Consider the following 14,840-nt stretch of genomic DNA (forward strand, 5'->3'; position numbering starts at 1 on the left):
ACTTCTGTTCTCTCGCAGAGGCGAAAACAGGGCAATGCCATTGTTCTGTGTAGTCCCCCAGATATGTTTACACATAGCGGTATCTAATGCATGTTTTTTTTCAAATGTGTACGTTTATCTTTTTTCCTTCTGACTTTCTAAAGTATGAATTTCTGGCCTCTTTTCAGACAGAATTCCTTGACATAAGCCAGCTGTCTTTCATCCATGATTTGGGACCAAAGGGCATGTAAGTTCCGTGTTGCATCTTAAAGAGAAGTGTGAAAGTTGATAAGCATTACCATTTGATTTGCCAGCATGCCATGGTGACAAAGCCTACCTGGCTTTCCTGCTACCTTCTTTTCTCCTCAACAGAGTCAGAGCCTCTCAGGGACTCTATTTATACACAGCGGTACCTTGCTATGTTGAACAAGGGAATCAACTGCTCCACTCTCTTATTACAGCCCAGATTTCCTCTGGCCCAGTAGTAGGAATGTTTAATACATGCGGCAAATATGAAATACGGGAGAAAGCATTAGAAATAAATATACACTATTGTATATTGGAAAGTGGCAAGAGAACAGATCTTAAAAGTCCTCATCACAAGGAAAAAATGTAGAACTGCATGTGGCGATGGAGGCTAACTAGACTTGCCGTGGTGATCATTTTGCAATATATACACATATTGAATCAATGTGTTGTATACCTGAAACTAGTATAATGTATGTGAATTGAAAAAAAAAATCAAATATGCCAGATCCCTTCTTTTAACAAGTTACAAAAGTTAGCTATTTCTCACTCATTTTCATGATTAAAAATAATACTGTGTAAAATTTGTTAGGTAACAAGATTGGAATTTACTTATTATTTTCCTTCATAATGAGAGAGCTTGATGTTATTTATATAGAGCCTACTTAGCTTCTTGAGTTAAGAGCATTGTTAGTAATTGTTTTAATTTTTTTCTTTCATTAAACCATTAGTATTTTTTTAATGTTTATTTATTTTTGAGAGAGAGAGAGAGAGAGATTGAGATCATAACTGGGGGAGGACAGAAAGAGAGGGAGAGAAAGCATCCTAAGCAGGCTCTGAGCTGTCAGTGCAGGGACCCACACAGAGCTCGATCTCATGAACCATGAAATCATGACCTGAGCTGAAGTCAAGAGTTGGTTGCTTAACCTCTCAGCCACCCAGGTGCCCCAAGCCATTATTATCATTATTTCTTGTCCTATCTTTCAAAATCAAGATATTTCTCTTTCCAAAGCTCTCATAGCTGTGCTCTACTCCTTTGGTATGACTTGGTCCTAGAACTGTAGGTGAAAAGATGCAGAAATCCCTGGGAACATGTGGGCGAGCACCTCCAGTGGTCTCAATGTGAGCTGAACCATTCCTTTGCAGGCATTTGGCAATGTGTGGGGTCTTTTTCAGCTTGTCACAATGACTAGAGGGTACAGTCAGCATTTGGAGCCAGAAGCAAGTATGCTTAAGGTCTGCAGTGTGAGTAAGAGAATGTTGCTGGCTTCAATCCGGCCAGGTGCATTTAGAGATCAGCTGCTAGAATATCCAGACTAGCGAATGTGACATTAAGCAATTTGAGAGTGAAGGAGGAAAGGGTGGGGAGGAGAGTTATGTAACAGTTTATTTAGTCCCAAGTTGCGGGGCTGTATCAGCTAAGTGTGAGCTGGAAATTTGAAGACGCCGGGTTAACTTGATGTGTCTTTCAGAGAAGGTATGATAATGAAGAGATCCGGGGGACACAGAATACCAGGCTTGAATTGCTGTGGTCAGGGAAGAGCCTGCTACCGCTGGTCAAAAAGGTAGGACTTGGCAGCTTTGTGTATTCGTTTTAACAGACTGGGTATTTGGGAAGTTTTCACCTACTAGTTTTCAATTATGAATCAATTATATATCCTTTGAAAGTCACAGCAGATCAAATTTTAAATTATTTTACGTTCCAGTCTTCAGCATCCATTTAACCATTAAAACTCAAACGTGGACTTGTAGGTAGAGGTTGCAAACTTTATTATATACATAAAGACCTGGTGGGCCACAGAACTCCACAACTGGTCGGCCAAAGGACACATACAAGTGGCCAATGAGCACAAGTAGATATCTCAACATCACTAGTCCTTAGGGGAATGTAAATCAAAACCAGAGCGAAGTTCAACTTCATACCCAGAAGGATGGCTGTCACGAGAAAGATGCACAAGAACAAGTGTTGACAAAGATGTAGGGAAATTGGAATACTCCTACGTTGCTGGTAGAAATATAAAATGGTGCAGCCACTGCAGAAAACAGTGCAGCAGTTCCTCAAAATATTAAACATAGGAAGTGAGATTACTGGGGCATATGGTAACTCTAGGTATTTACCCAAAAGCATTGAAAAAAATATGTCTGTACCAAAACTTGCAGATGAATGTTCATAGCAGCATTATTCAGAAGAGCCAAAAAGTAGGGACAACCCAAATGTCCATCACCTGATGTATGGTTAAATAAAACGTGGTTTATGCATACAGTGGAATATTTTGTGGCCATACAAAGGAGTGAAGAAGATTAATGGATATGGGGTTTCTTTCTGGGTTGATGAAAATATATAGTTGTACAACTTTTTTGAATATATTACAAACTGGTGAATAGATACAATTTTAAAGGGTTTTAAAGTATGTGAATAGATGTCTAAAAATTTTTAGTGGAAAAAAAGAGAAGTACTAATACATGCTATATTATGAATGAATCTTGAAAACATTATGCTAGGTGAAGAAAGCCAGACACAAAAGGCCACATATTGTATGATTCCATTCATATGCAATGTCCAGAACAAACAAATCTATAGAGATAGAGTCGGTGAGTGGCTTCCAGGGGCTGGGACGAACGGACAGTAGAAAGTGACTGCTAATGGATATGGGGTTTCTTTTGGGGGAGTGACAATATTCTGAAATTAGATATTAATGGTGATGGTGCACAACTTTATGAATATACTAAAAAGCCACTGAACTGTACACTTAAAAACTAAAAAAAGAAAAGAAAAATTGGTCAGACTTCAGGGATGATCATTTTAGATCTACATTTGTGAGGATGTGTATTATGGTAAGTGTGATATAGACAGAGAACTTTAATTCATACCCTACCCAACCAAAGACTCCTGTGGGTCAGTATTCTCATCTGATTCTGCTTTGTGTTCTCAAAGCATTTATCACAATGTTTTGGATATAATAGACAATAGTTACTGGTTACAATAATAATCTACTGGAGTTTTGGAAAAATATTAAGAACTATATATTATTTCTCCAATTTTGAAAAAGATCTATGAGCTCATGTGTAATTACGAAATTGAGCTAAGTGTGTATTAAAAATATATAAACCCTAAGATTTACTTTTATACATATTTACACTACCAACAAAAAATACTGCTAAGTCAGGCTCTTATTTTCTCAGTTTTGAAAGGATGGAAGAAGTTACACGGGAAAGATCAGGAGATTAGACTAGATAAAAATGGAAGATTCCTATGTTCTGACTAAACGATTATACTAAAATAAAAAAGGGAGTAATATACTAGAAAACACTTGTTTTCAAATAAACTGCTGTAACTTGCATAATCGCCCAGTAGGGGGCCCTGGTACAGATTCCTCCTGAGCAGTCCTCCCCGCTCACCAGCTTTGGTTGGGGCCAACCTCAAGGTTGCAGAGGGCAAGCCCTTGGGAATCTTTGAAGACACTCTGGGCAGTTAGGGTCTGCGTGCAGAGCAGAGTGGAAGCGTTCACAGCCCCCAGAAGCAGCCATTGCCAAGAGCTGGCAGGAGTCCGGTCCCCTCCACCCTCTGGTGGCATGACACTGCAGCAAGCCCTGCACTGTCTCCAGAGTCCCCTGGCAGGTTTGCAGCCCAGCTGCCCACAGTAAAGTACATGCAGACACAACAAAACACGACACATCCTTGATAGCTCCTTTCTTGCTCTACCTTCCCGTCCTTCCCTGCCAGGGCTCCTAACAACTCCCTAAGATGCCCCTCTTATAAACCACTTTTACTCACATCCTTTTCACAGAGTGGACGCGTGGGCCAGCCCAACCTGAGAGATCTACTCAGGAAATAGAAGCCTTGGTCTGGTCCATGCAGTCATTTAGTGAGTGCCTAACGTTGGCCGGATGTGCTCTAGCTCTTGTAACAGAGCATGCCCCCACAGAGCATTACCAGAGGAGCAGTGAAGGCAGTGACAAAGTGGACAGGCCGTGTAAACGGTATCTGTGCAGCAGGGGGCCGGAGCTTTGAAGGAAATCGAAGGCAACAGGATGGTGACGGACTTGAGGATGGGAGAGGGTGACTTTAGTTCCAGATGTCAAGGAACTGCTGTTGGAGTTGTCACCTCCATGAGAAAGGGCAGCCAGAAAAGATGGGGGCCAGACTTGATTATATAAAAGAATATACCTCCCTTACATCTTAAACTTTGTCTTGGTTGAAGCCTGATTTAATCCAATCTAAAGAGATATGATCCACTCTGGAAGGAAATGTGTCATCATTTTAAAATTGTGTAAATCTTTCCATGAAGATTGAAGCCTTGGTTCCTCCATTAATAAGTATTTCCTGAATCACATTTGTGGGATATAAAATATCAGTACCAAATAAAATGATAAGATAGAGCTGACAAAATTAGTTGAGAGATTTTCTCATGGTAGAAGCTATTGGCATCTAAATAGGAGTTACTTTTAAGGATGATACGCTCATGACTTGCTCTTTTTTATATTTAGACCCATAAAAAGCATTCTGACCACTTTCTCATTTATGCTATATTGACAAACCAGATAAAGCAAACCGGGCAATTAAACTTGCAATCAAGTCTCACGACGACCTTCTCTCAGGGACAAGTAAAAAGAAAAAGAAAGAAAGACAAACAGGGCAAACATTTCTTCCCACAATTTAAAACATCTGCTTTAACAGCTTATCTAGGGAGCAACTCCTCTGCATCTGGTAGTGGAGTAGATGAGAATCTTCTTACCTCAAATAATGTCTGAAGAGAGGGAGAGGTATAGATTTTACGAAATAAATGTAGGACTTATTTTGCTGAACTTTGAGCTATACCAAGAATTCAATGGACACTAACGAAGCAGAGAAATAATTTGAGGTAAGTGTTAGGAGGAAGCTAAACATGATGGAGCAGTGGACTGGGGTGGGCTGGGCTGGGTCGGGGACAGCTTTTTAAGATTGAGTAGCTTGGGAAGGCCTCCCTGTGGAGAAATGTTGAAGCAGGGAGTTGAGTAACAGGAAAGGACTGCCCATCGGAGGATCTAGAAGAAATCATATGTAGGGAGAGGGATAACAAATGTAGAAGGCCCAAAGAATAACCTTGGCAAGTCTGAGGAACAGCCAGACCTAGGAGGTGGGAGGGAACGGTAGAAGGTGAGGCTGAGAAGGTCATGGCTGGTTCCTGTGGTTTGGCCACATTTTAAAGCCCCAGCAAGTAGTGGCCCAGGCAGGAGGCATCTTGTTAGAACAGACTATGATCTCACCTACTTTGGAACAAGAATGTTTGTAAAAGTGCATATTTATTAGTGGGAGGCACGGTGCTGAGCTACTAGATGAATCATCTGTTACTTCTCACAAACGTGTCCGAGCTGCGCACTGCTGTTATCCCCATTGTATGGATTTAGACCTCAGGCTCAGTTACCCAAGTTCACACAGTCAGGCGGGTGGCAGAGCTGGGATCAGAGCCCAGGGAGCTGGGATCGGACTCCCAAAGGCTGGCTGACGAACTCCTTTCTTGCTGCATATCCTCCTATTGAGGAAAAAAATCAGTTGACGAAAGAGAAAGGAAAGAAATCAGGAGAGTTTTAATGAATGGCATAATTAAGAAGAGCTTTATATAAAGGCCAGGAGTCAATTTACCCTGATATCTAATGACTATTAAAGAGAATTTGTTACCAGAATAGAAATTACTATCTTTTGCACTCAGCGTTCAAAATCCAGCCGTCACTGCTACGCAGTTCTCTATTTCCAGGCTGCCGCCTCTTGGAGGGGTAGGGCAGGAATGCACGTAGGATGCCTGCACACGTGTGGCACCCCCAGCGCTGACCAGGGCTCTGGCCCTGCAGTCCACCAGCTGTCATTGCCATTGCTGAGGAACGCTGTTTACAGCCTGTACAGAGCCTCTGCAAATTAAAGAAAAGTACCCATTTCTGCAGGAAGACACAGCCTACCTCGGAGCCCCCCTTCCCCGGGGTATCCTGGTGCAGGCTACATCTGCACAGTGGTACCTGGTGGCCTGTTCCTATGGACGTGTTTTGCAGCCTTTGCCCTGGTGGTTGTGCCACCAGCCTCTGCTCCCAGAAGCATTTCTGAGATGTGTTTTGTCATGCCGACCATGGGAGCTGGTACACCTGGATAGGGGTCATCCCATCGTCATCCCACACTGTTGTCCGTGGCATGGAGCTCTGGCGAGAGCCAGCTCTGATGCCATTTGCGTATTCTGGACTTCCAGGTAGACAGGTTCACGGGTCTGCTGCGGGTCTTTCTTCTCAGATTGGCAAACCTGACAGCCGAGGGGTTCAAAGCCTCTGTGGCTCCTTCCCAGTCATCAGCATAGCACAGCAGTCCCATGGGGCTGTGGCGTGCCATGTGCCCACCAACTTGTACCACGAGTCAAGCCGGGACAAGGGACTGCCTTTAAAGAAGGAACTTTAACAGATATGTGATCCATCCACTCTCTTTTATCGCTAACCGAGTTTTATCAACAGGCAAGCTACATGTCTGCACTCATAACTCAGGCCCTCAGAACCACCGAGTCCTTGTTTATATCATGGCCTGGGCATTTTTATTGAGCAGTGCTATGAGAATTCTTATAAAGTGTATAATTTCTGCATTTGCTGACAGTTATTGAAAACGTTATCCATTATACTATTCAGTTGCCTTCTCTTAAGTCCCACATGAGAAACTTCTTTGGAATTTAATTTTTGAGGGATACTTTTTATTTCTTTAATTTATTCACTGGGTAAGAAAAACCGGGAAGCTCAGACCCACCCTGACATGCCATCACCATAATAATGTTGATGTTGTGGTTTGGTATTTGCTTTCTGTGACCTTGATGCTTTTCCTTTTTTTAACCATATCACATGTATGCCCTTTACTGTACATTATCCAAGATCCATCCCACCCACTTTTATTGGGTAGGAGTCAGCCTATATTAAAACACAAATGAATGAAATGAAACTACATGGAGATTAATGTAGATCTGTCTGTATTAAATCCCAAATTATAAAGCCACTAAATCGTAATGTGGTTAGCAAGTTCAGTAACAATTTATTATAGATTTACAGCATTGCTTAACCTGTGTTCCAGTGTTCTGGCCTTTCCTGTTCCACAATGTGCTTTACTTTGTCTAATATTTGATATAATATGCCCATTGATATTTTATTCAGTTATGAACTGATTTATTTGATCAGTATACAGTTGCAAGTAAACGTGATTATACGGTGGTGTATGCAGTGTGAGACAGTTGCCATCTGCATTCACTTTATTTAAAGTTTATTTATTTATTTTGAGAGAGACAGAGACAATGTGAGTAGGAGAGGGACAGAGAGAGAGGGAGAGAGAGAATCCCAAGCAGGCTCTGTGCTGTCAGTGCAGAGCCCAGTGTGGGGCTCAATTTCACAGATTGTGAGATCATGACCTGAACCGAAATCAAGAGTCGGATGCTTAACTGACCGAGCCACCCAGGCACCCCGTATAGTTGCCATCTGTCACATGCAAAGTTATTACAATATTATTGACTATATGCCTTATGCTGTATTTTGCATCCCTATGACTTATTTATTTTATAACTTGAAGCTTGTACCTCTTAATCCCCTTCACCTATTTTGCCTGTCCTTTCACCCCTCCTTGCTCTGGTAACTAATAGCTTGTTCTCTGTATTTATGAGTCTATTTCTATTTTGATTGTTTGGGTTTTTTTAGATTTCACATATAAGTGAAATCATATGGTATTTGTCTTTCTCTGACTTCTACTACTTAGTGTAATATCCTCTCTAGTTCCATCCATGTTGTCACAAATTGCAGGATCCCTTTTTTATGGCTGAGTAATAGTCTGCCACATTTTCTTTATTCTTTCATTGATAGACACTTAAGTTCCTTCCATATCTCAGCTATTGTAAATAATGCTGCAGTAAACTTGGGGTGCAGACATCTTTTCGAATTAGTGTTTTTGTTTTCTTCAGGCAAATACCTAGAAGTGGAAATGCTGGATCATTTGGTATTTCTGTTTTTATTTTTTAGAGGAATCTCCATACCGTTTTCCAGAGTGGCTGCACCAATTTACAGTCCCATTAGTAGTGCTCCAGGGGTCCCTTTTCTCCGCATCCTCACCAACACTTGTTATTTCTTGTCATTTTGATAAGACAAAGAATTTGTAGCCACAGAGTCTGCATTTTAACAGGATACCCACGTGATGCATATTCACAGCCAAGTAGAAGAATTCTTTTATGTTACTCTAGTAGCTTGCTAACCTGCACATTACATCTCTCTTTATCCTTCATACCTTTCTTTCTGAAACATAGTTATAATGATATTATCATCCTATTTCTTGCCTGGGCATGAGGATTCTCTTATTTAATAAGAACCCTGGTGGTGTGGTTTTTTTTTGTTTGTTTGTTTTTTGTTTCTTGTTTTTTTTTTTTTCTTTTTTTAAACACAGATTGTTAGGCCTTTTTAATGGATCTGTGGTGGGGCTTGGGAATCTATTATTTTTTTGAACAAACATCTCCAGATACTCTGATGGCAAAGCAGGTTTAGGAAACACTGGTTCAATGATATAAAATCAGCCTCCTGAGCATTTCCATCAGACCCTCCTTAATATGGCCTTTGTCCATTTTCCCCTTTCTCCACTCATTTGCTCATTTTTCTTTACTATACTCCGAGACCCTGGCCTCACCAAACTCTCTTCCAACACATGCTGCATTTCCACACCTCAGTGCCTTTTCCAACTCTTCCCTCAGTGTGGGATGCACACCTTGCCACCCTGCTTTGGGCTTTATTTAATAGGATCCTTTCTGGCCTTGCTGCGATCCATGTCTTTGGGAGAGTGCCTCTAGCCCTTTCTCTTAGAACTAAGGACTCCCTCCTCCTTACACCCATTACCTTTTCATTTTCTAGTACCTTGTTTGCACCCCACTAGCCTAGTAAGCTCTCTGGAAACCTCTGTGCTGTTTCCACCTCTGCCCTAACTCCCAGCTTATCACTGTATTTTTCCACTACGAAACTTTCAAATATATATCAAATTGAATACATACATACTTTGGAGAGATCATGTCCTATTGAATATCATTTATGAATAGTGCTTAAAACCACAAGTAATTTGAATTTTTTTGTGTTTATTTGTTTTTGAAAGAGAGAGAGAGAGAGAGAGCAGAAGCAGGGGCGGGGCAGAGAGACAGGGAGAGAGAGAATCCTAAGCAAGTTTTGAGCTATCGGCATGGAGCCTGATGCGAGGCTCGAACTCGCAAACTGTGAGATCATGAGCTGAGCCGAAACCAAGAGTCAGATGCTTACCTGACTGAGCCACCCAGGCGCCCCAAACCACAAGTAATTTGAAATGAAAAACAGAATATGTGGAGTATTCGATGCTCATTGGGTTATTTTCAAAGGATAATTTTTATCTACTGAGAGGCTTATTTACCTCTTTTATGATAGTTTATTTTAGTAAACATTTTTCCAGTGCATTTCCATTTTTCGAACAGCTTGGGCTCCTGCTGTACTTCCTGCAAGCATCACCTGCCGATGTTGGGGACATTCTTTCAGGCTTTGCCGTTAGTGTATAAAAAGCTAATGAATTACTTTGAATTGCTTGGTCCGAGTCCTTCTTAGGAAACTATGATAGACTTCTTATTAGTTTTCGTTGTTGTTTCATGGTGATTTTTAAAAAAAGAAATCCTCTGTGTAAAAAAAAACAATATTGCATCTACAGTCTGCTGGAATGTTTACCTAGCTTGTCATAATTTGTTGTTTTTGTTTCAGTAATTCAATACAGCTCTAAAATACTTATTACCTTCTTACAGGTGGTTGATAGTGAAAGATTCCTTTTTACTGTATATGAAACCAGACAGTGGTGCCATCGCCTTCGTCCTGCTGGTAGATAAAGAATTCAAAATCAAGGTGGGGAAGAAGGAGACAGAGACAAAATATGGGCTCCGAATTGATAATCTCTCAAGGTAGAAATTTCAAGTATTTTAAAAAGATTTCTCTCAAAAACAAAGTTTTTCTCCCAACCTTAAGTGAAGGAGGAGGTAAAATAATTTAAATGTTAGAACATTGTTATTTAGAACTCATCTTTGATCAAAAATTATGAAACTACTTTTCTTTATATAAATTTTTAAGAATTAAATATTCAGTGTGCAACAGAATAATCACATGTATTGATTTGTGTTTGTTTTAACAAAATGTATGCCTATTAATAAAATTAGCTACTCAATGGAACCAGTTTACCAAACAGATAAGCTAAGGAGTGATAGTTTCACATTTTTAAGAAACAAAACTTTATAAATTGATATCCTTTAGTTAACATAAAAATGTGATTTGATTTACAAAAATTCTATTTACACATAGATTTTAAGAAAGATCTCTTGAAAGGATACTCAAGCATACATTTACTATAGATTTTATTAGTGAGTGTGTGTGTTGATAAATGTTTCTTTCTGGAAGGCTATAGTTATGCAATACGTGTTGTCATTTTCTCCATATATACATTCGGCCTCATGTATATGAATATATTATAAATTTTTCTCTTTTTCACACATTGACTATATATGTGTATACATACACACACACACATGCACATCCTTTCTAATACACATTGGCATGTGTTTTGTGTGTCTGTGCATGTATGTATGTGAAAAGATGTTGACCTTCCTGATTTTCTCTGATGGTAAAAGGTTCAAGATTATCCCCCTCACAGTCTGGTACAGTTCTAGGTCATAGTAAATACCTTTATGCATGTTAGCTTGAAGGAGTGAGTAAATAACCTGAAAATTTATTTTTGTTATATTGCCATATATTGCTCTATATATACAGTTTAAAAGCTTGCTGAAAATGTTCAGAAGTCTGCTTTCTTGATAAAAGTAAGATGCTCTTTGCTTAAAATTTTCAACAATATGGCATGTGTTTAGTTGTTAATTTTTTTTTAAAGAGACAGAACACAGAGTGATCATTCTTTTCCACATTTTGCTTTTCTTTGAAGGACTCTTATTTTAAAATGCAACAGCTATAGACATGCTCGGTGGTGGGGAGGGGCTATAGAAGAATTCATCCAGAAATATGGTACCAACTTTCTCAAAGACCATCGATTCGGGTCCTATGCTGCTATCCAAGAGAATACATTAGCCAAATGGTAAGATCATTTTGCTCTAAGACTGTTGAGGTAGTCATAGTATCTAATATAATAGTAGGTATAAATTCATCTGGAATCAATTTTTGAGGCTGTGGTAAGATAATATGCATTATACTTAACAAGGGCCTTTCTTTATAGGACTACCTGAGCATAGATTAGTTTTCCAACTTTTGTTTTTAAGATTTTTACAGTGAGCTTGAGACAGCTAGCTTTAGATTTTGAAGTTTGGCTTTAAAAGCTTAACATCATACATTTTTTAATGATGCAAAGAAAATGTTTATTTAAGTTATTAGCCATAATCTAAGGACGAGAATTTACTTGCTAGGTATTTCTTTGAAATAAAAAGCATTGCGTGGTTTTCTGCCCATGGATTGGAAACTGGTCTGTTTTCAGTCTCAGAAGAACAATGGTGTGAGTTCAACAGGATGAGAGAATTCATCTGACTCATGTGATGATGAGACCAATTTGTTGTGCTCTCGGCAGAATCGGGTCACTTGCTTCCGTCTACTTACTGTGCTTCCTGCTAGTTCGTAGACAGAAGATGGTATTTTCAATCCTTGGTTTTCAGTTATGCAAAGTAAACTGGCGGCTTTGTAGAAACTCAGGCAGTGGCTTCGGTCTTTCACTTTGCCGTAAGATATGTTTGCTTTCTTTCTTTCTGTAAAACAGAAATAAATGACACACACACAAAACCCTTGTTTTTTAGGTACGTTAATGCCAAAGGATATTTTGAAGATGTGGCAAATGCAATGGAAGAGGCACAAGAAGAGATTTTTATCACGGATTGGTGGTTAGTATTTGTCTAGGGGGATTTGGTTCGGAGGCCTCTCTGTTTAGAAACGTAAAACAGTTGTGCTGTTCCAGAATCATACGTTATGAAAACCAGCAGTACCTGTAGATGGTCTGGCCAGAGTCTCAACCAATTAACTGGAATAGCCTTCAGTGAAAGGTCTTTTCAAAAAACTTGGCATCCAAATATATCCTTAAAATATTTAGTTTTAACAATTTTGGTTTGTCTTTCCAGTTGGAAGTAGACACTCAAATATTCATTTCAGTAAAGATTATTTTGCAGTGCAAACACAATTGTACAAGTGAGAGAAAATAATCTTCCTTGGGTGCCTTCCTCATTTGGCATTTCAGTCACCAGATTCAGTGAATATCGTTCTGGATTGTCCCTTTGAAGCTGGAAGAGTTCCATTTGCCAATTACTATTAAAATGTCCTTGGTATTGACTAGGCCTGTTCAGCTTTTTTGGAGATACATCAGATTTCAGCTTTTTGGCCCCCTTTACAAATCTCCATGAGAGCTATGATGCTTCACAGAGCCACTGGAAATCTTGTACCAAAAACTCATTTAGCTCTTGAGAAGTTGTTCTCTTGGAGTTGGTATATGCTTGATAGTTTGACTTTAGTTCCAGTTACCCATCTGCCTGGACAGTTAAAACCCACTGCAGATGCCAGAATTGACTGCAGTGGAAATGAACCTGTCTTGAATCTGTTTTCCTTCTAAGAACTTAGTTGTTGAAATACTCCTTATTTTTCCCTGTCCTGTTTCCTTCCAAATCCTACCTTTCACATCTAAGCTGTGAAAATATCATCATAATTTATTTCCTCCTCATTCTAGATTTTGCGGGGGAGGAAAGAAGAATTAGGAATATGAACTTATCCTCTTCTACTCTTTTGTCTTAGTGATGTGGAAATCTATAATTCTACAGCATGCTTTCCCAATCTGAGCACTATTGATATTTTAGACCAGATAATTCTCTTTGTTATGGGAGGTTTTTCTGTGCATTGTGGGATGGTTAGCACCATCAGCAGCCCTGGCTTTTATGGATTAGATGCCAAGTAGGCTCCTAGTCTGTGATAATGTCTTCAGACATTGCCAAATGTCTCCCTGAGGGCAGAGTCCTTCTTAGTTGAGAACCATTGATCTAGGGTCGATAGATGAGGTATGTGGGGGTGCCTGGGTCACTCAGTTGGTTAAGTGTCCAACTCTTGATTTTGGCTCAGGTCATGATCTCACAGTCCTCAAGTTTGAGCCCTGCATCGGACTCTGTGCTGGCAGTGCGGAGCCTGCTTGGGATTTTCTCCCTCCCTCTCTCTCTCTGACCCTCCCCTGCTCGTTTTCTCTCTCCCTCTCTCTCTCAAAATAAATAAACTTAAAAAAGATAAAGTATATGATGGTCAGTATCATGTCTGTGATGTTTATTCTCGTGTGCACGGAGGAGCTTAATCTTGGCCTTTATAGTCACATTTTGTCTCTCTACTCAGTTACCGGGAATAAAAGAAAGTTTCATACTTAAGAGCTATTTCTTTGGTTGAATACTTTATAAGCACTTATGTGAATAAATTCAAGCTTAAAATAGTACTATATTCCTTCAGAAAATATTTCTGAAAGTTTGATGAAGACATGAGAGAGACTGAAAATAGTGTTTCCATTGAGCCCATATTTTCATGTTTTATGCAAGAAAATAATATTCTTTTGAAGGTTCTGAACACTAAAATACAGGCTCTCATTTAAACATCTAAAGAGTTGGAGCCTTGAATGTTTTCTACTGTCGGCGAGAAAATAAACCAGGTTATTTCTTTTCTATGGCTGTCTAGGATAACATCTTATTACCACACTACCTTTGAAATAAAACCTTCGTTGTAACTTCCCTCGTGACAAGTGAAGAAAATTCTTGTCGTGCAAGTATATTGCAAAAGAGAGCATCAGAAACTGAACCAGTGCTGATATGTCCAGATCTGAGAGAGTGAAAAGCATAAGTAGAAGATGCACATGTCCTATAGCAGCTTCTGATCTAATTCAAGAGTTGCCACAAGCTTAAATGAAAACTGTACTAATAGGTTTATAAAATAATTCATGTGCAAACAAAGGGGGATATAGTGAAATGAGAAGCAACCTGGGACCTTTTAGTGCTTAGTTCCTTTGTTCATTAATTCATTTAACCACCCAGCCATTCACTCATTAACTTATTCACTCATTCATTCTAGATCTATTTAGTGAGCACCCACTCTGTGACAGGTACCTAACTAGGCTGTGCATATATAAAGATGACTGAGAAGCAGCCCCTACTCTGGAACAAGATAGAGTAAGGAAGTCCTATGGAAGACAACAGATTGGGGAAAACTGAGTGATGAGCATTAAGATAGCAGGAGGCTGTGAAGAAGGAGGGAGCCCTGAGGCAGGGCGATAACTGAGCCTACAAAGCTTCACCTAAGAGAAGGCTGGCCTGCGGCTTAGTGCTGGAGTTGACCAGATGGAGATAGGCAAATGTTTTCGGCAGAGGGATAGCCAGGACCAAGGCATAGAAGGGTGAGAGTGCACAGCAACTTTGGAGGAGGGTGGAGGTTGTGTGGAGCTGAAGCATAGCATCCTTTGGAATGGTGGGTGGAGATGGCCCCCAAAAGATGGTTCAGGGGAAAACTGTGAAGGGTGCTGGCTGAGCTGCTAAGGAGTTTGCACTTAGTCCTGTGAACACTGGGAACCACTGACAATTTTTAAG

The 14,840-nt window shown here is 39.9% G+C and overlaps 1 protein-coding gene across 5 annotated transcripts in view; it reads left to right on the forward strand.

Annotated features, from left to right (window-relative positions):
* The window catches only part of PLD1 (phospholipase D1), a 173,953-nt gene that overhangs the window by 58,557 nt on the left and 100,556 nt on the right, over positions 1–14,840 (forward strand). For all 5 annotated transcript variants that reach the window (XM_043594903.1, XM_043594900.1, XM_043594902.1 and 2 more), the window contains 5 exons: positions 168–226; positions 1,698–1,790; positions 10,008–10,160; positions 11,186–11,335; positions 12,042–12,125. In XM_043594903.1, the coding sequence (XP_043450838.1) occupies positions 168–226; positions 1,698–1,790; positions 10,008–10,160; positions 11,186–11,335; positions 12,042–12,125 (539 nt within the window). The remainder of the gene's footprint in view (positions 1–167; positions 227–1,697; positions 1,791–10,007; positions 10,161–11,185; positions 11,336–12,041; positions 12,126–14,840) is intronic.

This window comes from Prionailurus bengalensis, chromosome C2, assembly GCF_016509475.1.
Source record: "Prionailurus bengalensis isolate Pbe53 chromosome C2, Fcat_Pben_1.1_paternal_pri, whole genome shotgun sequence".
Classification (NCBI taxonomy): Eukaryota; Metazoa; Chordata; class Mammalia; order Carnivora; family Felidae; genus Prionailurus; species Prionailurus bengalensis.